General features: G+C 42.5%; 2 protein-coding genes across 2 annotated transcripts in view; one reads left to right on the top strand and one right to left on the bottom strand.

Moving 5' to 3' along the window:
- The window catches only part of vstm2l (V-set and transmembrane domain containing 2 like), a 28540-nt gene extending 15691 nt beyond the window's left edge, over positions 1-12849 (top strand). The window contains exons 2-4 of the mRNA XM_049755038.2: positions 6855-7024; positions 7338-7382; positions 11949-12849. Of these exons, the coding sequence (XP_049610995.1) occupies positions 6855-7024; positions 7338-7382; positions 11949-12371 (638 nt within the window). The 3' untranslated portion in view covers positions 12372-12849. The remainder of the gene's footprint in view (positions 1-6854; positions 7025-7337; positions 7383-11948) is intronic.
- Positions 12850-15886: 3037 nt separating this feature from the next.
- On the bottom strand, positions 15887-26016 carry tti1 (TELO2 interacting protein 1). Its single transcript, XM_049755014.2, has 14 exons — positions 25875-26016; positions 24703-25447; positions 24165-24502; positions 23808-24090; positions 22746-22917; positions 22367-22659; positions 21636-22025; positions 21119-21278; positions 20881-21048; positions 20446-20597; positions 20184-20324; positions 19894-20098; positions 16686-16773; positions 15887-16427 (listed from the first exon to the last, which is right to left on the bottom strand). The coding sequence occupies exons 2-14, from the start codon at positions 25426-25428 to the stop codon at positions 16226-16228; spliced, it is 3318 nt and encodes a 1105-aa protein (XP_049610971.1). The 5' UTR covers positions 25429-25447; positions 25875-26016; the 3' UTR covers positions 15887-16225.
- Between the last annotated feature and the right edge of the window lie 83 nt (positions 26017-26099).

Here is a 26099-nt window from a genome sequence, read left to right as displayed (position 1 = left end):
TCTATGAATTCACTACATGTTTCCTCATTTAACTATATGGGAGTCATTTTTACATTAAAAAGATATCATTGAAAAAAAGTGTGCATCTGATCTCAATTCAATTGTCCTGCTTCAAGTTGAACAGGAAGCTACTTGGTTGTTGTTGGGTTAAGCTAGCCATTTAGGAATGTTCATTAAATTAAGCGTGGTAATGAGAGGATGGTTCTATTTAGCTGAAGGTAAATGAAAACAGAGCAAACATAATACGCATATGTGTGCAAAGATGCAACAGCGCATCCACTCAATTAGCACTGTAATCGCTTTTGACTCATACTGCATTGTGGCATCTTCCTCACTTCTTCTTATGCAGACATTTTTATAAGACGAGGAGCGTGTGGCAAACCAGTAGCACACAATGAGCAGAATCAGCATCATTCAGAGCTGCTGCATGAAGTCACCATGGGCCAAAATGAGAGCCTTATTATTGCTCCATAAAAAGCATCTCTCTGTTATACGTAATGTGTGCTTGGAGAGACAAATGCTGTGAACATTTTATGCTCCCATTGATATTTTCTGAGCACAATGTTAAATTAATGTTATTAATGGGTGAAATTTGATTTTTTTTAAAAATCAATCTTGTCCAAAATTACATAGCATATTCATTTCAGTACTATAAAGCAGTGTTTCCCAACCTTTTTTCATTCACGGCACACCTTTTCATTGGAAATATTCTCAAGGCACACCACCAACAAAAATCTGTTGTGTTACACCAGATTCTATATTAAAATCAGTTATATTACAACAAAAGACGTAAAGTTCTATTCCTATATAATATATATAGTATTTATGTATGGAGAGTCGAATAATTGAATAAAAATAAATACTAAATATTCTTTAAATTGTATTTCTTCTGTAAGTGAAAGTGACAGTTTTTGAAACAAAGGTTTTAGACAGTGTAAGGAATAAACTATTGAAAGTGATTGTGATCAAAATCCAAAAGAATCAATATGGCTTTGTTTACTGTTTTAGACTAGCTCTATAAAATATTGCGACATTAAGAACAAAGTCACTTTTAAAGACGCTCTGCTGTTCTGACGTGTATGCATATATACGCCTAAATATTGTTATCCAATATACTACTGCAATTTCACATTGGATTGCTGGTTTGCTTTTATTATTATTTTAATAAACATTTATGTTAAAACTTGTCTGGTGTTTTATTCCTTGTTTTTATATTCCCCAATTAAAACATAAAAATCAGACATTTGGTTAACTGCTTTATATGACAACATGTGTAGGTACACCTCATGGACACTTCAATAGGTACACGACACGAGGTAAAAAAAAAGAATAAATAACTAAAGGGTTAATTGCACAATAAAAGCACTTTCCTGCACCTGGGATCGAATCAAGATCTTACTGAGCAAGAGCCCGTGTCACTAACCAAATAAAAGCACTTTCCTGCACCTGGGATCGAACCAAGATATTACCAAGCAAGAGCCCATGTCACTAACCAGTCAGTTGTTTCAACATGACAAGCAATGGTCGAATTCACTGTTTTGTACTAGTGATGTGCATCACAGGCCGGGAAAAAGCTTACGTGACAGTGAAAAGTGCCACACCCGCCCTCATCCCCACCTCCTGATTGGCTGTTTGAGCTGTGACGTCACTTGGACACTCCATTAGGTACACCGGCATTTTCAAGTGTACCTAATAACAGGCCACTTTATTAGGGAAATATCATGGTCAAAAGTCACAGGTGTCAAACTCTAGTCCTCGGGGCCGCGTTCCAACATGATTTCCAAGTGACCCTCGTTAAGCGCACCTGCGTGAAAAGTTTTGGTCACTTTCACGTTCCGCAGGAGCTAAAACTTTTCACGCAGGTGCTCTTAACGAGGGAATCACACGGACACTCTATTAGGTACACCGCCATTTTCAAGTGTACCTAGTAACAGGCCACTTTATTAGGGTAATATCATGGTCAAAGGTCACAGGTGTCAAGCTCTAGTCCTCGGGGCCACGTTCCAACATGTTTTCCAAGTGACCCCCGTTAAGCGCACCTGCGTGAAAGGTTTTTGGTCACTTTCACGTTCCGCAGGAGCTAAAACTTTTCACGCAGGTGCACTTAACGAGGGAATTACACAGACACTCCATTAGGTACACCGCCATTTTCAAGTGTACCTAATAACAGGCCACTTTATTAAGGAAATACACGAGGTGAATCTTGGAAAACATGTTGGAATGCGGCCCCGAGGACTAGAGCTTGACACCTGTGACCTTTGACCATGATATTTCCCTAATAAAGTGGCCTGTTATTAGGTACACTTGAAAATGGCAGTGTACCTAATGGAGTGTCAAAGTGACATCACAGATCAAAAAGTCAATCAGAAAGTGGGGGTGAGGGCGGGTGTTGCAAATTTTCCCATGATATAATTTTTTGTCTCACCAGGATTTGAACTCGGGTCACGGGGGTGAGGGTTCGGAGTACTAACCACTACACTACGGAACCCTCGCCTGTACTGCATGGAAGTTACGTACACTATATGGTTTAATGGAGCAGCTCAAGTGAATAGACCAGAGACCTGTTGTAATCAGTCATCAGCATTAACTCTGCTAACTTTCTGTCAGAAAGCAGTCAGTCAGCCTAGTTTGGAACCCTAACCTTGGTTTAAAACCCTCGTTGGAAACCCTAACCCTAGTTTGAAACCCTAATTAGCGATCGTGAAACTCGTTGGAAACCCTAGTCGGAAACCCTAACCCTAGTTTGAAAGCTTAGTTAGAAACCCTAATCTTAGAAACCCTAAAAGTAGTTTGAAACCATCGTTGGAAACCCTAACCCTAGTTTTAAAACCTAGTTTTTAAATCCTAACCTTGGTTTAAAACCCTAGTCGGAAACCCTACCCCTAGCTCTAAACCTAACACTAGCCCTAGCTCTAACCCTAACCCTAGCTCTAACCCTAACCCTAGCTCTAACCCTAACCCTAACTCCAGCACTAACCCTAACCCTAGCCCTAACCCTAGCCTTAACCCTAACACTAGCCCTAGCTCTAACCCTAGCTCTAACCCTAGCTCTAACCCTAACCCAAACCCTAGCCCTAGCTCTAACCCTAACTCCAGCACTAACCCTAACACTAGCTCTAGCCTCAACCCTAACCCTAGCCCTAAGCCTAACTCTGTGTTACGAATCTTTCCATGATAAAATATTTTTTGGTGCCACTGGGATTTGAACTCGGCCTTTGGGGTCTCACCCAGAGAACTAACCACTACACTATGGAACCCTCGCTTAGATTGCATGGAATGTACGTACACAATATGGTTTAATGGTGCAGCTCAAGTGAATAGACCAGAGACTTGTTGAACTCAATCACCATTAACTCTGCTAACTTTCTGTCAGAAACGACATTTTAATATGTAATGAAGAAATGACACGCCAGCTCAAACTTCTTTAACCCATAAATGAGGACATTCTGTCGCCTGGCTACTAAAGGCAGCTTTTTCCAATTTTGTGGGAGCTCATTTCCTCTTTTCTTTTTGCTCTTTAGAGCCACAATGGAATACTACTCCAGCCCCAGAATCCAACATTTTCTTTTTAGTGAACGTTTATTTTCTTCACATCTTCTCAGCCTCATGATTCTTTCTCCTGCGTTAATTCCTGCGACCCACCCCTCTTCCTTCTCTGCTAAATGACTCGACTCGGACGCATTCGAGCATTGATTGCTGGCCTGCGGCTGCGTGCCTTCTTCGGTTTGTCTTGGAGATAACGACAACACTTGAGGGCACGTTATAAGTTCTCCTGGGTGGCAGTCTGGACATTAGAGAAGACTTTTTAGTAAGTGATACAACATTAGATAGCCTCAAGTTGCCTCGGAATAGGCCTTGAATCAATGTGATAGTGGAGATTTGTGGAGAGGAAGGATAATTGTGTCAATGCTAAGAGGCCGCATTCATACTGATGCTATTATCTCCCCCTAGTTGTTTGAATGTTCGTTTAAATGGTGTCATTCATTCATTCATTCATTCATTCATTCGTTCGTTCGTTCGTTCGTTCGTTCGTTCGTTCGTTCGTTCGTTCGTTCGTTCGTTCATTCATTCATTCATTCATTCATTCATTCATTCATCATCCATTCATTCATTCATTCATTCTATAATCAGTAACTAGATTCAACAAAGCAACTAGGTTTTCAAGGTAACCAGTTGCAACTACTGACAAATTAATTACTGCGCACCTACACAATCTGCTTTGGAAAAAAATCAAGAGGCAAGATTATCATTTTCTCAGATTTGGAATTTTTTTTACATTTTTGGAAAAGTAACATTTTTATTTGTTTCTATAAACTACTGACAACACACTATAACTCCCGAATTCCAAGTACAAACTCATTTCATTTTTTATAATTTTAATTTATAAATTCTATTTTAGTGTGGCCCTAATACACCTTTGTAATTTGTATGTAATCTAAAATGCATGGTTCATTTGTTTTATTTTTTTCATCTTTTTATGTTTTAAATATATTTGAAATAAAGGTATCAATCAAATCAATCAAATCATTTGTTAATTTTATATTTTAGATGAAAATTATACAAAATATATGCCTATATGTAGCAATTTGAGGAAAACCGGAAGATTATTTATTTCAAATAAAACAAGTCACAAAGAGAGGATTGATATACAGGGTTAGAATGATCTCACTATCATTGCCCTGTGCTTTGTATAGTAAATGTAAATAAAAGCATTAAGCCTGCTTTTGTCAAATGTACAGTGCATGGATTTTTCTATTGTGGGCATCACAGCTCAGTGTGGACAAGATAGATTATCAGTGCGAGGAGCAATATTACTGGCGCTATCTTCTCCACAAGAGTGACTCACGCAGCTTTGAATATTATCAACAAGTAAGGGGGCTGGAGTTGCTTGCTCAGTCATGTCAAATCAATAACGGGTGCAGCAATTGGCGTATTGCAGATGTCAAATACAAGCACAATTGATCAATGTACAGGAAAAACGTTTGACTTGAGGCTTGTAGTGTTCTTCTAACGCAGCATATTTTTAACGCGGTAAAGGGTAATTCATGAACATTTTTAGAGCCCTTTTTGTTAAAAATTTTGTTAATTGATCACTTTGCATATAACTTGATTAATCTCAGAGGGCATTAATAATACATTTTACATAAATCTTACCGTAATTGTAATTTAGAACAATATTTTGAACTGGTTAATTACTAATCCACCTTTTTTTTTTTTTTTTAATTAAAAAGCTATGAAGCACTATATAATGTTATAAACACATGGTACTCTCTCTCGACACATGCTGCTAAATAAATTGACAAAAGACTGAATGAATAAATAAATATACCTGGTCAAAGAACCTCTCAAGAGGCTATTTATTGATATTTGTGTACTGGGATGTGAGTATAAAGGCCAGTAAAAATAGATCTATGCCTCAGCCCCCTCTTCCCATCAATTATATACACAGCGTGTTTACTATTCAGGGGTCGTATCATTCCAAGACTGTTGATTTTCTTGTGTCTTAATACAAAGTCAGTTTCTTATTTATGTGTCCTTTGTCTCGAATGAATAGTGTGTATCTGCCACATGCTGTACGCCTTTCCTTTCCTATACAAAGACAGCTAGCAGCGTTTAATCTGACAGATGCAGTCACGCGCCACTTTCTGCATCCTGAATGTCTGCTTCTGTGCCTTGAATGACATCAATAGTCACCAGTATTGGAGGGTTACAGTGAAAAATGTACACTCTTTCAAAGTGAAGATGGTTTATGAATCATATAACCTCACATCTGCTGACTGATGCAGTTTTGAACTAACGCTAGATAAAACATCACAGCATATTTTAGCAATCCCTGGACACTATGCGAATGAGTACACTAGTGGCTAGAAGCAGGAAAGGGATCACATTAGAGTGACTGGCTGTGCTAGAGACGTGCAAGGTTACATCAATGCCTTCTGTTAACTATCAGCAAGCCTTACACAGCCACTAGCAATGGGAAAATTAAACTTCATTGTTGCTTTATGAACCTGTTGTATTTTTTGTACTCCTTGAGACACGGCACTGTTGACTTAAATAAGGGGTTTAAGAAATAAGTCAATTTTAAGAAGGAGTCAAAAAATACAATTGGTTCATGAAGCAAATTTGAAGCCTCCCCCTCTACCAAGCCACCAACTGTTTTTCTTCCTGAGGAGAAAATTAGGCCTCTATTTAAAATGTTGGTTCAAGTGTATTGTAGTGGGGACCACTATTTAGGAAAATATAATCTATATACCTACAGTTACATTTTGACTCCACAAATTTAAATATTGGTCGAGCGTAAGTACGCTTCAAGATGGTTATTACTGTAATCATGATTATAAATCACATTATTTAATAAGGAATACTAATTTGGACTGTCTTGAAAATAGAAAACGCTTCATTTAGGCATCTTGAACTGTAGACCTAAACATTGCGTTATTGTAAAAAAAAAAAAAATTACAAGGTTTTCTAGTCATTAGCACTGTAGTGAACCTTACAAAAGAGAAATTACTCATTGCCGGCATTTCAGCATCAGCAATTGAGGAGACAAGTACTTTAAGCCCTAACAGACATGTCAGCATGTTGTGAGCAGGTGTTACATTAATGCTTTGAATATCCTTTTGTTTTACTTCTTCTTTTGACTGGGAAATCACTACGTATAGCATTGTGGAACATTTTGAATGGTTATTCAATATGCAAGATATATGCACAGACAGACAGACAGACAGAAAGACAGACAGACACGCACGCACGCACACACGCACACACATGAGACCACGCATTCATAGTATATTGCTTTGTAAGTCAAATGCACTTAAGCGGCGCTCTAACTCCAACCAACTTTGTGTGTCCAGCCATGTTTACGGAGGTGCCTCATGATGTGACCGCTCAGAGGGGTCAAGATGTGGAGATGGCCTGCTCGTTCAGGGGTGCAGGCATGCCCTCCTACTCTCTCGAGATCCAGTGGTGGTACATCCGGAACCATATGGACTGGACTGACAGACAATCGTGGAAAACCAATGAGGTAACATCGAGATAACAAAAAACTTGAGAAAGAAACATCACATCATTAACACTAGCTAAGGTTGTTCAATGGTCATAGAGGCATACATACTATAACTTTGATGGTAGTGAACTGTACAGTAAAGTATATAATATTGTAAGTAAAGTAAATATTTTTTCAAAATATAATATTTTCAAATAATTTATTTGATCAAAAGTGACAAATGGAAAATGCAAGTCCCTGAGTGACAACAATTGAGAATCGCTGCTTTAAAGCACATTTCTGTTCTCATCTTATTGGGATGTAACCCTTACTCTGATTTTTTCCCATGCAGGTATCTGTGGAGGAGGAGCTGCCAAAGGATGCAACAAAGATAAGCGTGAGTTAATGGCCTCTCTGCTGTTAAGAATCTTAGATGATTACACGAGGCGCTAACGCCATTCTGATTACATTTACATTTCTTGTTCTGGCTGATTTGCCGGTGTTCCTTATCACATTTCACACACAGGGATTTTTTTTTTTTTTTTTTGCACTTGACGCATTATGCAATCATCGTATTTACAAGGTCCTGTCATCCTCGATGGTCATCACAGTCACTTAACGCTGGTTCTCAGAAATGGCAGGGTCAGAAGACAGGTTGGGAAGCTAATCATACTGTAAGTGTTCATACGTCCCTTCGGGTTTCCATGGTAACTTGGCATATTGAGAGGATCATGTAGGAAGAAAGAAGGTACGAATGCATAATTTCCTTTCATTTAACTGCATACGCTGACTATCTTCAATGACGAGCTTTCATCGCTGTCATTTTGAGTAAATTAGTAAATAACAGAACGCGTACCGTTAGGAGGATTATGTCAAAAATAGAAATCTGTCTGTATTTGTGATCACGGTTTCCTGGAGGCGGGGCTCGAAGGCGAGCGTCTGGTGGCCGGGCCTTCACCCATGGGGCCCGGCCGGGCACAGCCCGAAAAGGAAACGTGGGTCCCCCTTCCCATGGGCTCACCACCTGTGGGAGGGGCCAAAGGGGTCGGGTGCAGTGTAAGCTGGGCGGCGGCCAAAGGCAGGGACCTTGGCGGTCTGATACCCGGCTGCAGAAGCTGGCTCTTGGGACATGGAATGTCACCTCTCTGGCTGGAAAGGAGGTGTGCGAGGCAGAAAAGTTCCGACTAGACATAGTCGGACTTGCCTCCACGCACAGTTTGGGTTCCGGTACAAGCCCTCTCGAGAGGGGCTGGACTCTCTTCCACTCTGGAGTTGCCCACGGTGAGAGGTGTCGAGCAGGTGTGGGTATACTTATTGCCCCCCGGCTGGGCGCCTGCACATTGGGGTTCACCTCGGTGAACGAGAGGGTAGCCTCCCTCCGCCTTCGGGTGGGGGGACGGGTCCTTACTGTTGTTTGTGTCTATGCACCAAACGGCAGCTCAGAGTACCCACCCTTCTTGGGGTCCCTGGAGGAAGTGCTGGAGAGCGCTCCTTCTGGGGACTCCATCGTTCTACTGGGTGACTTCAATGCTCACGTGGGCAATGACAGTGAGACCTGGAAGAGGGTGATTGGGAGGAACGGCCCCCCCGATCTGAACCCGAGCGGTGTTCTATTATTGGACTTCTGTGCTCGACATGGATTTTCTATAATGAACACCATGTTTAAACATAAGGGTGTCCATGTGTGCACTTGGCACCAGGACACCCTAGGCCGCACTTCGATGATCGACTTTGTAGTCGTGTCATCGGATTTGAGGCCGCATGTTTTGGACACTCGGGCGAAGAGAGGGGCGGAGCTGTTAACTGATCACCACCTGGTGGTGGGTTGGCTCCGATGGTGGGGGAAGATGCCGGTCCGACCTGGCAGACCCAAACGCTCTGTGAGGGTCTGCTGGGAACATCGGGCAGAATCCCCTGTCAGGAAGAGCGTCAACTCCCACTTCCGGCAGAGCTTTTCCCACGTCCCGGGGGGAGGCGGGGGACATTGAGTCCGAGTGGACCATGTTCTGCGCCTCCATTGTTGAGGCGTCCGACCGGAGCTATGGCCGTAAGGTTGTTGGTGCCTGTCGTGCTGGCAATCCCCGAACCCGCTGGTGGACACCGGTGGTAAGGGATGGGATACCGTCAAGCTGAAGAAGGAGTCCTATCGGGCCGTTTTGGCCTGCGGGACTCCTGAGGTTTCTGACAGGTACTGGATGGCCAAGCGGAACGCGGCTTCGGCGGTTGCTGAGGCAAAAACCCGGGCGTGGCAGGAGTTTGGTGAGGCCATGAAGAATGACTTCCGGACGGCTTCGAGGAAATTCTGGTCCACCATCCGGCGTCTCAGAAGGGGGAAGCAGTGCAACGTCAACTCTGTTTACAGTGGGGATGGCGTGCTGCTGACCTCGACTCGGGACGTCGTGAGTCGGTGGGGAGAATACTTCGAAGACCTCCTCAATTCCACCTACACGCCTTCCATTGTGGAAGCAGGGCCTGGGGACTCTGAGGTGGACTCTCCAATCTCTGGGGTCAAAGTCACTGAGGTAGTTAAAAAACTCCTCGGTGGCAGGGCCCCGAGGGTGGATGAGATCCGCCCGGAGTTCTTAAGGGCTCTGGATGTTGTGGGGCTGTCATGGCTGACACGCCTCTACAACATTGCGTGGACATCGGGGACAGTACCTCTGGATTGGCAGACTGGGGTGGTGGTTCCCCTCTTTAAGAAGGGGGACCGGAAGGTGTGTTCCGATTACAGGGGAATCACACTCCTCAGCCTCCCTGGTAAGGTCTATTCAGGGGTGCTGGAGAGGAGGGTCCGTCAGGAGGTCGAACCTCGGATTCAGGAGGAGCAGTGTGGCTTTCATCCTGGCCGTGGAACAGTGGACCAGCTCTACACCCTCAGCAGGATCCTCGAGGGTGCATGGGAGTTCGCCCAACCAGTCCACATGTGTTTTGTGGACTTGGAGAAGGCGTTCGACCGTGTCCCTCGGGAGGTTCTGCGGAGGGTGCTTCGGGAGTACGGGGTGCCGAGCCAACTGATAAGGGCGGTTCGGTACCTGTATCACCGATGCCAGAGTGTGGTCAGCATTTCCGGCAGTAAGTCGGATTCGTTCCCAGTGAGGGTTGGACTCCGCTAAGGCTGCCCTTTTGTCACTGATTCTGTTCATAATTTTTATGGACAGAATTTCTAGGCGCGGACGAGGCATTGAGGCAGTCCGGTTTGGGGACCTCAGCATTGCGTCTCTGCTTTTTGCAGACAACGTGGTGCTGTTGGCTTCTTCTGTTGGCTGCCAATATGATCTCCAGCTCTCACTGGAGCGGTTTGCAGCCGAGTGTGAAGCGGTCAGGATGAGGGTCAGCACCTCCAAATCCGAGTCCATGGTCCTTGATCGGAAAAGGGTGGAATGCCCTCTCCGGATCGGGGATGAGATCCTGCCCCAAGTGGAGGAGTTTAAGTATATTGGGGTCTTGTTCACGAGTGAGGGGAGGATGGAGCGCGAGATCGACAGGCGGATCGGTGCAGCGTCGGCAGTATTGCGGACTCTGTACCGGTCCGTCGTGGTAGAGAGAGAGCTGAGCCAAAAGGCAAAGCTCTCGATTTACCGGTCGATTTACACTCCTACCCTTACCTATGGTCACGAGCTATGGGTCGTGACCGAAAGAACGAGATCCCGGATACAAGCGGCCGAAATGAGTTTTCTCCGCAGGATGTCCGGGCTCTCCCTTAGAGATAGGGTGAGAAGCTCGGTCAACCGGGAGAGACTCGGAGTAGAGTCGCTACTCCTCCACGTTGAGAGGAGCCAGATGAGGTGGCTCGGGCATCTCATCAGGATGCCTCCTGGACGCCTCCCTGGGGAGGTGTTCCGGGCATGTCCCACCGGTAGGAGACCCCGGGGATGACCCAGGACGCGCTGGAGAGACTATGTCTCTCAGCTGGCCTGGAAACGCCTTGGGGTTCCTCGGGATGAGCTGGATGAAGTGACTGGGGAGAGGGAAGTCTGGGAGTCCCTCCTGAAGCTGCTGCCCCCGCGACCCGACCCCGGATAAGCGGAAGAAGATGGATGGATGGATGGATGGATGGATGGATGGATTCATGATTTTTAAATACTTTACATACTGTACCTTCATAAAATGATGTCACAAACGCTAAGTCTTTTCAAAGGAAAGGCAAATGAGTTCCACATTTTGATAGACATGAATTAATGCATGTGTGCGCGTGTGTGTGTGTTTGTACAGCTGGAAAATCATTATAAACTTGGCATCCATATCCAATGGAGCAGACGCCGAGTTAAAGATGTTGCCTACCGCCTGATGAATCATCCGATAGCTTTCGATGATCCACATGCATGTGCACATTCTCTCTATAGTTCCATTTACACCAAACAATACATTATTTAGTTTGGTTTAAGTGAGCTCATCCAAATTTGGAAAGCGTACTTTCCCGAAATAGTAGACAATTGGCACTGCTTCTGTATTCAGCCAGTGTGAAATCTTGTTTAGTTGAACACAATGTTGATTAGAGGTCGCGTGAAGCCATCACTTATCGAATGAACAGCAACAGGTTAATTGTGCCTTCTGCAATCTGTAAAACTGAAACCTACGCTTAACAAATTCAAGAGGTATCATCAGCAATTTTTGATACCGCTCTTGTATCAGAGCTCATTGCGTTGTGCTAATGGTCACAATGTCGAGCGTCTCTGCTTCAAGATGGGCAGGAAGGCTGTGTTTGTATAAGCCATCATCCGGGAATATTAACTGCAGGCATGTTGTAATGAGAGGATCGTTTAATTTAGCCAAAGGGAAATGAAACTAGAGCCACACACACGCACGCAGAGCTTTCCCAATGTTTGTGTGTGTGTGTGTGTGTGTGTGTGTGTGTATACTAGGGTACTTTACAATCACTTCGAAGTTCCACTGTGGATACTGTGGGGCATGGTTTTCATTTTCCTGGCCATGTTTTGGTTATCTTTTTCTCATTTGTTACCAGGTAGTGAAGGTTGTGGGAAGTAACATCTCTCACAAGCTCCGCCTTTCCCGCGTCAAGTCGTCCGACGAGGGCACTTATGAATGCCGAGTCATTGACTTCAGTGACGAAGAAGGGGCGCGCCACCATCGCGTGCGCGCTTACCTGCAGGTAGTAGCCGAGAGCGACATCATCACCAGTAACCAGTATGACAACTTCCAGGGGTTGGATGATACCAAGGGCGATTTGGGGTTCGAGCATGCTCACAGCCACCCTCAAAATGAGGGGCGCTCTCAGAAGCACAGCAAACGGCTTTCCTCCGCCACGCAGCACAGCCACCCCGACGACAGTGATCAGCACCAAGCAGGCAGAGAGCTGAGGAAGAGAGATGTGGACAGTAACCATAGCAACAATGACTGCCCCAATGAGCCCAGCTGTGCGCTGTAATCTGATTACATCTGAAAAAATAAAGCACAGATTACAAATTACGACGTGCATAAAAGCTACACTTCCCAAACAGTGCCAAACCCACTATCTCATATAAATGTTAAACACGGCTTATTGCGAGCTCAGTGTGTAGCTTTACCTTTTAATATTTATTTAATGTTTTTGCTCACTGTCAGTCGCTGATGACATCATGGTAATCACAAGAGAATCTGATGTGCCATTTTTCTAAAACGACCAATTTAACTTCATTTTACACTACATAAAATGGGCACTAAAACCCTTAATTGCAAAAAAGAGAAAGCAGGCAAATTGAAAAAAAGTAAAAATGTTACTTAGCAGGATTGTTGGTTCATTAAGGATGATATAAAAATGCAACTGGACAGAGAATGCATTTTGATTGCTGTGTAAAAAAACTTCTATAAAACTATTTCATCGTATTGTATTTCCCCTCAATTTAAAAATAGAAGTAAAAGCAAGTCGGCATTTTTTTTCCTTGCTTTGTTAACTAACATCGTTTCCATAAACATCATTAATCTATATTTTAAAGTTGTTCCATTTTAAACTTGAAGTAAAGTTGTGTTTTTTTACAGTATGTAGGGTGGCCTGCTCTAGCCATTGGATTTGCATCGACATTTAATAGGTTCATTCATGACCCATAAGCAAACTTTGTGGATAGCACTTTTTAATGCATGATCCTGCTCATGAACTCACTTACCATCTTACGGACAAGTCATCAAAACAACATGGTAGATGCTAAACGTCTGTCTGTCCGTCCATCCATCAGCATATCCCAGCTGACTTTGGGCGAGATACAGAGAATCCCCGGGATTGAAATGCAGCCAATCACAGGCTACTTTGAAATAGTTTTTGCATAATTCTGCTACCAAACTTAGCAAGCAACAGTGATTTGGCTGCAATGGGAAACACAAATGTATTTATTGCCTTTCTTAACATCACAGGTAAACTCGTGCTTTCATTCAGTGATTATCATCAGTGAATCCAGTCTGAGCTATTACATTCAATTCAAGAATGGAAGAAAAGTCAAGTTGGCCAATCCACATGGATGTCTCCTAGTAAATATATACTGTACATAGAAAATTATGATTGTGCTCTTTGTTTAGGAGACTTTCTTAGAAGAAATACAATCTTGGTATATTCATCCTTGTATTTTAATAATAATAATAATGTTCTTTTGCTTATCAGCCGTTAGAAAAGCCTCAATCCTTTCAACTGTAAGCCTCTAATGTACTTTGTATATGACACTGTATAATATGACATGAAGTGAATGCATGAAGTTCCTTTTTTCTCAAAGAGGTGTTATAATAAGATGGCGCATTACACTCCCTTTTTAAAATATTTGGTTGTTAAATTATGTTGTAGTAATTTCTTCTTCTGTGTTTTCTGTTCATTTCATTTCTTTCTTATTTTCCACTGCTTTTCCAAAAGTGCTGTACAGAAAGATGAACGACTCTTTCAGAAACCTATCTTAGTATTTACCTATCTGCCAATCTCCAAGAGGTTGGTTCACGATTCTGAGCGGTTCTGTGATATCGGCAATGGCTTAAGAGACTTCATTTCATCGCTGCCATTTTTGTAACCACTAATAATCTTGTGTACATGCTAGAATGGAGCCCAGGCCTCAGCCCATGTGGATCCTGCTTCCCTCCAAAGGGATCAAAGGGGACAGAGTGAATATTTGGGATGATGCGGATGAATAAGCATGCGACCTATTTTGCCTCAAAGATCTTGTGGAAAGTTTTGCGTTATTCACAAGAACAACAGCAGTCCCTGAAAATGACTCAATCAAGAATCTTGCGGACTCTTTCCATCGGTTACTATGATTTGAAGACCAGTCAAGGAAACGCGAACATGTAAATTGCTCTGTGCACAGTTTGAGCTCATGCTAATGTGTATGCCTCACAGAAAATAAATAGCATACAAACATTGCTTATTGTGTCATTTTTTTTACCTTACTTGATATTATCCAAGAAAATGTACCCATATTAGTAAATAAAAGCAAGGAGGTGAAACAGTATTTTCTATTCATAACAAATAATTACCGTTTTCACTGTCTTTGTTGTCTCATTGCTATATGTGAAGTGCCTATATATGCAGCAGTGCCTCAATCAAACCCACATATAAATATTTTTTTTTTCCCCAAATACCCCACCCTACTCTATTCTGTCTGCCCGTGTGTTAATCAAGTTGAAAAATATACTCTCATCCTTTGTACTGAAAATTATGGTTAAAATACAGATATTAACAAATTAAGTGCAGTGGTACCTTGACTTAGACATTCTGTTTTTGTTATAGGCTGTCGCTTGGTCCATTTTTTTGGGCTTAGTGTTGTGAGCAAAAAAACCCCTAAGATGGTTGACCTATCTTTAGATATGTTATTACTTGAGCAAAGGCAAGGAAGTTATTGATATGCTGCTGTTTATTGGACTGACAGCGTTAAACACAGAAATGTAAAATGAATACGCTCCCAAGGAGCAGGCCTTATATTTAACGAGTGCTTTCAAATTATTTTGTTATGCCTCCTGGGAAGAGAAAATATTTCACGCCACCCAACCCAACACTACTTGGTGACTATAAGTAGGATCATTTGTCTATATATTTGCTATAAGCGCACCTCTGCATAACATTGTATCCTAATTAACATGTTCCCTGAGGTCACATGCCACCCCCTCCCCCTTGACATTGTGCCCACCCCACTATTTGAGGACTGTAACAAACTAACTGCATGGTGTATAATTGAGCACCAGACGTCACTTGCCCCACCCCTTAAAAACACACATCAACAGACAAACACGTAACACTTTTTGTCCTAATTAGGATTTATAATCCCACATGTATTTGCATTCGTTTCACTTTTTTTCTGCACTACTGTAACATACTAATTTGTCAAATGCTGTGTGTGTGTGTAGCACCATATGCAAGTGTGTGTGCGTGTGTGCGTGTGTGTGTGTGGACCCTCCCACCTGTGTTGCCGCTGATGACTAATGGTGCTGTTGTCAGCGCTGGCAGAGGGATAAATAGCTGCGGCACACAGTTGAGATAAAGAGACGGCGCGCCACATTTGCTTTACATTAAGTCGAGCGGCCTAAATAGAAAAGGTGCCGTCCTTGTTTCCTCACACCGGAGGCCTGGTACATTCATCACGGCGCTATGAGGTGGCTTACCCGACCAGAGAGGTGATGCGATAATGGAGAAGGACTGGGCCACTATTGTTGAAACATAACCTGAATGGCGAAGGCTTAAGAGCAATAACATGCTGTGATGGGTGATGTCGGCTGCTCGTGAATAACAGAAGGAAGGCCGTTCAAAAACTACCGCCACATTGTTCACCTCATTTAATTGACTTTCTGCTTGGCAGAGACACACGTTCCTTCGTTACACTTAGAAGCGTAAGAGCCTTTGAATATATAACAAGGTGCAAACTGTTGGCAATAATAATAGAAACTAAATAATTTAAGATGGTCTTTTAGCAGTGAAGGACAATAATTCAAGCAAGGTTGTAACAATGAGATATGTATTTGGAATACAGATTAGTGACAAACACACAGGTCAATTAATGTTCATTGAATGGAAATGATTTAACATTATGATCATGACTTGCATTGATATTGTTTTGCAAAACAATTTTTCAGTATATTCAGGAAAATTACTTTGTTAATCCTAATTAGGTGGGAGTGGGGGGGGTACACAATAAAAATGTGACAGTAACAGGAAAAGATTACATGGTTGATTATAGAAAATTAGAACTTTAGTGAAAATGTCTACAACATCTGTACAAACACGAGTCTTTTTCTTAAGTGAATTGTCCATTGGAAGTGCATTAGTCACAATTAGCTTTACTCATCACCTGTTTGCCCAAATTCCTCCCGCAGTAATTTGAGGACATTGTCCGAGTACTCATCTCTGGGGCGTCCCATCCCACTCAGCTGCACGGGCTGCAGGTCGGGATGCGGTGGAACAAAGGAAGACGGGCAGTGGATCTCATTTAACGTCAACCAGAAGGCATCGGGGTCCACCTGGATCAAGTGGTGGAAGACACTGTAGAAGAGGAAAAACATTCAATTCAATCTGGGTGACGTTTTGCAAATATTTGCGAGTAACTGGATTATTTTCAACACTTCAGCATAAATTTCAATTAAGTATGTTGAAGGATGATGAAGATTCATCATGATTATCCTGAGTTTACACTTGGGCAATTTAAATCTTACCTTATTTACAACTGTGTTCCAATAATGAACGATTCGACACTGGCAAGTAAAGAGACTTTTACCGAGATTTGGTGATGTTTGGTTTTACCTTAAGCAGGCCTGTTGCAGTCCGATGGGTTGTCTGCAGCTCAGGTAGGGCAGGCACGCATCACAAACAACATCTAAGTCTTCTTCATCTGGAAATACACAGCAAACAGGAAACAGGAAAAAAAAGATTAAGGAAAAACCATCCAAAAGTAGTTTTGGAATTCAAATAACTGGAAAGTGAACCAGCGTCATAGACTAGACTGTGTTGGACTTTCAAAGTTCCACAAAATTCTGCCAATTGTTTTGAACTGATCACTAATTAACTACGTCGTTAAGCAAAATGAAGTGCAGTAGAAGAGGAGACTCAAGAATTTTGCCACCTCAAGAAGGACAACACGAGAACATTAAGCTCAGTCCACGCCGACCTCCACTGTGGCACAACTCCTTGGTGGCCAAATTATTCTGCTCAATAAAACACTGGTAGGGACAGAGGAGCTCAGAGCATTTCAGAGTTTGTTCAATATCCCTGTTGCAAGACGGTGAAAGATAAAGACGAGAAGAATTTTTGAGACTTTGCATCTTTAAACCCTTAGCAGGGCTGGTAGAGCGAGGAAGACTCACAGCAGGGTGGTTGTGCTTATCAGGCTTTCATCTGCTCCCCTTTCCTATTTTAAAACGGTGGTGGGTTGGTGTAAAAAGCCCATGTCTGGCAGGCTTCTTGCTGCACACTTTCAAGTGCACCAAGCCATGACCCTGCCTCACCCCAACTGGACTATCGCAACCTGGCAAATGCCCACTTTTCTTTCCCTTCCATGTTGCGTTGCTTCAACTCTTTCATCACATTCTCTTCATCCCCCCCCCCACCTCTTGTCCAATCCTCACATTCTCGGCAGACACTTAGCCATTCCCTCAGGTGCAAAATGGGCTTCCTTTCAAGCCTCATTTCAAAACGTGTCGATTTCTCTCTCCGGGCCGACCCACACTCGCGGCGTGTCAAGAATAAAAGAAGCGGTGCACATTTCCCAGTTCAATGGGATTATTCAGCTACCACTTCTATCCCCTTTCTTCTCTTCTATCTGCTGCTGCTTGCACTCATGACCAGCTTCTTTGTGGATGCTTGGAATATAGCACCAGCAGTCACAAATAATCAGGTGCTGTTCGTGGTTCTGTGGTAAATGAAGAAAAGGTGGGATTGAAGCAGATAGAGCCGACCGGGGGACATAGAATACTTTAGTTGCCGTCTCGGTGTCCGCGGCTTGCTGTGTGACTGAGGCTCGCTAATTGGCTTGCTGCGGGCGTCCCAAAGGCAAGCTCGAGCCAAATCGGTATTCATGCGAGTGATGCGGCCTGCAGACTGTTTCTCTCTTATGTTGCTCGGTGACATGCTCAACACCTTGCTAAGAAAGTCTTTTCTTGTGCTATGGGGGAAAAGGATGAATAAAAGTTCAACTCCATTAAAAAAAAAAAAAACACAAAAAAAACACCATGTAACAAAAACTATAACTTCCACTAACAACTTTTGCACCTTTTGAGCCGCTGACTGGGCATTCATAACAAGGAGGTGCGCTTCATTGATTTTAAGTGCTGCAGTGGTAACATTATTTTGTGTAAAACAACAGCTATCAAGGAAAGGGGGAAATCAATATATACTTTTTTAACTTTTGGAAAATAAAAGAAAAATATTTTGACCTTAAGCAAATTAGACATAATTAAAAAAATATCCATGTTCCCAAAGGCAATTTTCATTCACATTTTAGTAGGAGAAAATAAGGTTTAAATAAGTATGGCAAAAAATTTGTGAACAAAACACTACTTGTGGGAGCTCAACCATACAACAATTCCCTGCAGGATTCTCCTTAAAGAATATAAGTTGTAAATTGACTGGAACAGCTCTCATTACACTGGCACAAAATTGACCTTGAGGGAAAAAAAAATGCTTGCAGCAGTTTCTGTAAATTAAGGCGTACTACATTCCACCGAGTATAGTGAGACATGATATAATATGAATACGCACGCACGCACGCACAAACACACACACACACACACACACACACGCACACACAGTAATTGCTTTCTGTTTATGTATAGATTGCAATGGCGTTAGACTCTTCCAAATAAAGCTACTCTCATGAGGAATAAAACAAACATATTCAATAGTTTTTAAGGTACAGTGCTTAAACAATATAAAAAGTGTGCAAAAAAATGTCAATCTCGCATATTTTGATTTCAACTAGTTAATGTCTATTTTGTGTATCTGAATAGACTAATAAGGTAAATAACTATTAATTGTACACGTACCCATTCGATGTACCGTAATTTCTGGACTATAAGCCGCACCGGACTATAAGCCGCACCAGCTAAATTTCAGGGATATTTTAGTTATTTTCTTACATAAGCCGCACCGGACTATAAGCCGCACGTGCACATGAGTTTTTTACAAAGAAAGACAGTACACAGAAAGCCGTAAAAATCCATAAATACGCCGCACCGCCATTTAAGCCTCGGGGTTCAAAGTAACCTTCTGAATAAAATGCATTAAAAGTTCACATTCATTACAACTTGTTTTTGGTGAGCAAAATGTCAAAAGAATTGAATTTAAATGCTGATTGATTGGGTTTTAATACAATGCAGATGGTCCAAACAGCGCCACTGCTTTGTGTAATCTCTGAGTCACATGGCAGAGTATGAAAAAGGGTTTAGAGCCCTTTGACGCAGGTCACCTAGCGTGCATTCCTACTAAAGCTCATAATAGTCACAAGCAACACAGACAGAATAAGCACCAGCCATAGTAGTGTTTCAAAATAGTATTTTTGTTGTTGTTTTGTTCTTCAAGATACCGCACAACAGTGGTCCACAGCCTTTTTGCGAATGTATAAAAGTGATCAAATCATCACAAAATTCACGAAAAAATCGTATATAAGCCGCACCTGACTATAAGCCGCAGGGTTCAAAATTTTGGAAAAAAGTCGCGGCTTATAGTCCGGAAATTACGGTAGTTATTTTCCACTGTTGTATGTCTGCCATCTGCTGGTGTAACTGCATGTAGACGTGCATGCGGGTATGTACCCACTATATGAGTGGTTTGGCTCCCATATTTTTTGTTTTTCCCAACCTCTTAAATATTTTCTAAATGAGTGTGTGTGTGTGTTTGGGGGGGGGGGCAACCAGTAATTTACAGAATCGTTCTCTATAGCTTGGGTGATGCATTTTACACTGTTACTGCAGCATGCCCGGCCGGGAATTAGGTGGACATTTGTGTGTTCACTCACCCAGGTCCAAGCTCTGACAAAGTGAGCCCAGCCCCTCAAGTACCGTCAGCTGCAGTTTGTAGGCCAGCGTGTGAGTGTAGACCGGTCCTGATTTAGCGCTAGTGGAAGCCTGCTTAACCAGCGAGGAGGTCAGCTTTGGCAAAACCTCCTTTGAGACTCTCCTCCTCAGGAAGTCACCACAGGTATGACCCACAGTACACAAAACCTAGAGGGTAGAAGCACAGATGTTCTATTTGGGATTGTAGGAGCTTCTATTTAAGCATAATACTGTCTGATTATTTTGTACGTACCCTAAAGGCTCTGAGGACGGCTAGTGGGTCATCAGCGGTCAGTCTCTGCAGGAGAGGGGGCCAGCAACGATGGGCCATGGGTAACAATTCGTTTTCCCTCTCACTCAGCACACTAACACACAGCTCCAGTACATCCAGCACCTGATGGAAAACGCAATTAAGGAGACACGTACAAGAATGCATTCTGTTTGGATAGAAGTCTGCTGAGTGTGCCCCATTTGCACAATACATGTATATGAAAAGTTAGGGTCAGCCACAGTACCTTAAGTCGGAGGTAGAGATTTGAGTCAGACAGCAGATGAATACACCGCTCCATAACGTCTTTGGTAATGCTGAGGTGGGTGGGAAGTTCTGCTTCCACAACACAACTATCAGCATCATTGTCTTCTTGAAAATCTGTGGGGGGACTAATCTCTGCAAAGACAGTTGTGTGTCAGTTCATACACTGCTGAATCACGACATAGTAAAAATGTCATTTAATCGCACCGGGGTGATATACAAATTTCCTAGTAAAAAAAAAAAAAAAAAAATAGTCTGGAACCTTGCTTATACTTTGACACTGACATGACCTCGGAAGGTGAATTCATCCAGCCCTCAGCTGTCCCTTGCCCAAATAAACTCATGATAATGTTGCATACTTGGCTCTACATTGCACTTTCCTCTGAATGGGGTTAGTCTTGTAGCTACAGATTCCTACCCAAGTCTTCAGGGTCATCTTCCTCTATTCCAATGCCTTCTGCCAGCTCTCTCTGTTTGCGGTAGTCCAGCAGAAACTGGCGGATGTTAAAGACTTCCTGGTTGGCGCCAGTTTGCTTTGACCGGGAAGACTCTTTGGTTTTTCCAGAAGTCAAAGGAAACCATCTCGCTGGATTAAAAGCACACAGGAATATAAATTAGAGTCTACTCCTTCAGTGTTATCAAATGTGAGAGCTCACCGAGTGCCTTCATGAGGGCGTGCAGTACAGAGCAGAAGAGAGAGGCGGTGTGATCGTAGCTGAGGTCGAGGGCCATGAGCACATCCTGGATGATGTCTCGGACCAGAGGCAGCAAGGTGGAGTCAGAGTGAGTCAACATCACCGTCAGCACCCTTGGAGCCTGGACAACAGGACAAAGACAGCATCAAACCTTGTAAGTGTCCACAATATTATGCACACTGCATTTAAAGTGTATTTCAGTGTATTGAGAATGGTGACATTCAAATATTCAAACAGTTTGAGCGGGAGGAAATTATAAACATTGTTGGCGGGATGTCAAATACGGGTACAGTACTCGTTTTCACGGCAGGGCCAAATCGATAACACCGAGGTTGAATTACCTGCAGAGAATTCTTAAACTGAATAACATCCTCTAAAAACAGATCAAATTTTCTTAGTTTGCTAGCATGGGGGTCGGAATGGACCAAGTGTGAGAATAGCAAGAACTTTAAAGGGCTTCTAGCACTATAAAACTGACCTGTTGATGCTGGCTGAGCCTCTGCAAGTTAAGCGAGATGTCATTGAGCAGATAGTCCGAGTTCTCATTAATCAACTCCTTCAGGGATATGTAGCCACAGGCCTTGCTGATGTCCCACATGGAGTCCAGTGCTGCTTGGCTGATCAGAAACGTTTCCTCGCCCGCTTTCTCCAGCACAGGGTACAGTGATGTCATCAGCAGGGGACGGAAGTGGTGTCCGAGGGCCTGAGCGAAGCAGGCCACACCCTCCAGCTGGATGCACAGCTGCCAAATGTTACTATTGAGTTGGTGGACTGTTGAAGTGGGCGGGGAGGCACGAGAAGAAGGGATGACTTGAAGGGGGTCGGCATGACTGTTGGATATGGAGAGGAGGACGGGCGGCCGCAGTAGCTACAGAAAGAAAACGGGCAGATAGTAACAACATTATGGATTACTGAGGTTCCTTGATTTGCTTAAAAGTGTTAAATTAAATTCAGGGATTATCAAATAGCAGTCCCAAATTCTGTCATCATTATGACATAAGCTCTAAAAAAAAAAATCTATAATATTTACGGTTTATTTTGACACTGAAAATTTCTTACATTTGGGGTAATGCTTAAACAGTGGATCCAAAATGTAAAAACAAGAAGGTAAACGCTAAACAAACATCAAGAAAAAGGTTTGTGGGTAAGTATTTTGAAGTATTTGCAACCTGAACTAATAATAACTAAACAAGGCGTCTTTGTCCTCACCTGTTGGTCCAGTCGATCTCTGTCAGTCTCCTCATTGACTGTGATCAAGTTCCAGTTGTTGAGGCTGATGTATTCCTCCATGACCAGCATCACAGCTTCTTTAAGGTCTTCCTGAGAGGGAGGAAGTCCTCCACCTTCACCCTTCATGCGCTTTCCCTCTGTGATGAGAGTCATGCCAGCAGCGCCTCTGATGATCTCATTAAGAACCATTGCGGCCTGCTTCCGGTACGCTGATGACTGGCGGTACAGATCCAAGAAGTGATCCGTCAGCAGAAAAATGTTGCCATAGTAACCTACGAGTAAAACATAGAATGACTTCAAGGATTTGGATGGCTACACAACCACAACATAAAATGCAAAACAGATTATGTCCCAATACCTAATGTCCGACAGATCTCTGTGAGCACAGAAAAGATCTTTTCATCTGTAAAGAAAAGAAAATGCTTCCTCCGTACATGAGTCGAGTGATTGGAATCGTAGCTTGTTTCTATTGTGGCATTGTGACTTCGTTCTTCTACAATACGGACATCTGTGACGTCCAACTCCAGCACCTGAGGAGAAAAAAAGCAATTTATTTGAACAGCCTTGCAGAAAGCTGTGATTCTGTAAATAAGTACACAATCGCCTTTAAATGTACATTTTCACATTGTCGATTGTGTTTGTGCAATAACAGTAGGTGAAGTGTGAGTGTTGAACCCTTTTAATCAGGAAAAGTGTTAAAAACATCTAAAACAACCTGAACTGTCCAGTTGTCATTTATTAAATATCTTGGGAAACCCTCATGAGGTTAGGGTTTGCATAATGGATTGATGGATGAATTCTCAATGTCAAAACTGGTATGTTTAACAGTAGTGGTACACATAATCTCTCTAAGTGGTTTTTAAAATAATCACTGCCCAAGGTGAGTTTGATTATTTTTTGTTTAACTTTTAAATTCAATAATGTATTTGCATTTTATATTTAGTAACCAAATTATTTAGCTAATTTTTTTATTTCACTTTTGTGGAGTACATTTTAATGGAGTTAATTTTGAAATGCATTTTTTAAATTCTTGCAACACAAACACAACCTCCTACTACTGCAAAGTCAAGAAAGTGAATATTTTCAATTCTGCAGAACCCATAAAATGTCTTGACATTGCTGTATAAACTAGTTTAGAACAGAGCATTTTAACAATATTTATGTTTCTATTAAAAAATATATATATATTTAAAACATATATACAGTACTCTTTATCATTGGGAGGTTTGTTTAAACATTCAAAAGATTCTCTAATAGTTGAAGACTTGAAATTTATGCCGAGTTCATTTGCATAGACTATAAATAAATCTGAGAAAAACATCATTTCCATAATAACGTGGAATGTAAATTGGTGACATGTTCCACCCGTGCTATTTCCTTCCACAAAGTACGGCATTTATGTCACGACACTGCTTGTTACCTGCATCAGAGCTTTTGAAATCCTCTCAAGATGCACCGCGGAGTTCAGCACCACAGACACCAATGGTCCGAGGAGTTTTAAATAACCCAGAAAGACATTAAGGACAAAAAGCTTCTTTCGGTCATCAGAGGTCCGCATCAGTCTAGGTAGTGAAGTGGCTAAAGAGTGGAGATTCTCTGACAGGACGTCAGTGAATGCTTGACAGCTGCTTTTACATTTGATATCGTCGGCATTGACAGGTATCTGATTTTTCTGGGAAGCCTTTCTGAGCGCAACTTCGCACCTGCAGAGAAGAAAAGGTAACTGGAATAAGATAATAAATAACCTGTTATTGAGCTTGCCGCAATAAAAACAAACCTCTCTCTGACTCTGGGCTCTTCATCATTAATTGCTCCCACCAGTGCCTCCAGAAGCAGCCCAACACACTCGCCCAAAGAGTGAGTACACCTGTCCAACAGGTGCTCAGCCATCTCCACCACCTGCAGTCGAACTTTCCAGTGCTGGTGTGCCACCGTACTGGAGATAATCTTCTTTAGAAGCATGCACAGTTTTCCTGACGTGTTCTTCACCCAGTCCGATGTGCGACAGACGATCAGCTGGCCAATCTTCCCTAGGTCTGTTGAGGGAGATTTCAACGGCTCACTAGACTGAAGCTGAGCATCTTCCATGACGAGGCTGACGGTCCTGGACCAAACCTAAATGAAAACATAATGTGAAAAGACAATTTCAAATTGCTTTTCAAAGATCAGTCCATAAACCAGCTTACATTATTCTCGTTTTATCTATTTTATGACTGGACAATTAGCTATAAATGACCTAAATCTGGTGATTCGACCACAACTGGACAACTAATTAATAGTAAACCGTGTTATGTAATAATTAGAACTCATGGTACCTTGACAGCTCGAACTGTGACTCCGTGGCCTTGTCTCAAATCTCCTGTGATGATCCTGGCAACTGCCATTGTAACGCCAGGTAAGAATGAAGCCATAGCATTGCCTTCAGCTTCGCGTTCCTCTGAGGAGAGTACTACATGGTCCTTATTGCAGTCACATTGCAGAGTCAACACCTGGAAGAACTTCAAGGCTGCTATTTGAACATCTCTGGATTTCTCCTTCTCAGCTAAAGCCAGAATCAGTGAAACGGCAGCTCCCAGCTCAGGCAGCATTTTGTTTTCAAAAAAATGGAATACAATATCGCCATATGCAGCATGAAGCAAAGTGTCCAGGCATCGCAGTACTGTTAATTTCAGCTCCTCAGATGTATCTCCAGGTTTTCCAGGATTTTCGGGGGAACACAGGCAGAGGCAGAGTTCTGAGAAGAGTTCATGGAGGGTCTGCCAGCTCTGAACGCAGGTGTTCTCCAGGACGTGACTCATGGCTTCAACCACAGCTTGCACCACTTTGTCCTTCTTGGGTCCGGGCAATTTGAGCACAAAGCGGAGCGGGAAGAGGACATAATCTTGGAGCTGCTGCAGGGTGGCATCGTTGACCTCTTTTAACTGAGCACTCAAAGTCTCAACATTGCTCAAAGTAGGCACGCGGGTTAGCAGGACACAAGCTGGACGCAGGTAGGAAAAAGCAATCTTTGGATCACTTATAAGGGCCATGGTTGGAGGCATCGCAGCTGAGCCCCGTTCTCTGTATGGTAGGATCAAACATGAGCGATCTCAGTATCATTCATTTATTTATTCATCCTCCAAACCACGTTTCCTCACTAGGATCACCTTTTAGATATTATAAAATCTGTTTAACTGTCTCTCTAACAATTAAAAGTTGGTGTCACGAACAAATGATTAGTTGATAACTGGGCGTAATACATTTTCCGTAAACAGTATTGGAATTTCAGACGTCTGTCTACTTTTAACAGCAATTGACATTATGCATATTCGCATAGAAAAATCAGAAGTCAATATTCACAAATGTACAGTACTATAATCACCGTTCTACTCTCTACTGAAGTAGGAACCACATTGTTGGCATCTAGCATCTGAGTCATCAAATCTAAATACTGCAAAACAACTTCCTGTCCCGCATGCTGATGCATTATTTAAGACTGACCACATACCTTCAATTTGATTTGCTCAGAAAATCCATATTACATTGCAAAACGCACAAAATGTTTTGCAAGAAAAGTAAATACAAACGCACTGGCGGCTGGTGACGTTCATTACTTGCGCCGACGATGACGCATTTTACGTTGGACGAAAATGCAAGTAGACGTCAAATAAATCTACTTCTGATTCGTCTTCAAAAATAAATGCACACGAGTATCAATCGAAAATGCAGAATA

Source organism: Syngnathus scovelli, chromosome 2, assembly GCF_024217435.2.
Source record: "Syngnathus scovelli strain Florida chromosome 2, RoL_Ssco_1.2, whole genome shotgun sequence".
NCBI classification, from domain to species: Eukaryota; Metazoa; Chordata; class Actinopteri; order Syngnathiformes; family Syngnathidae; genus Syngnathus; species Syngnathus scovelli.
The sequence above is the reverse complement of the archived record's forward strand: the minus strand, read 5'-3'. Positions and strand labels throughout refer to the sequence as shown.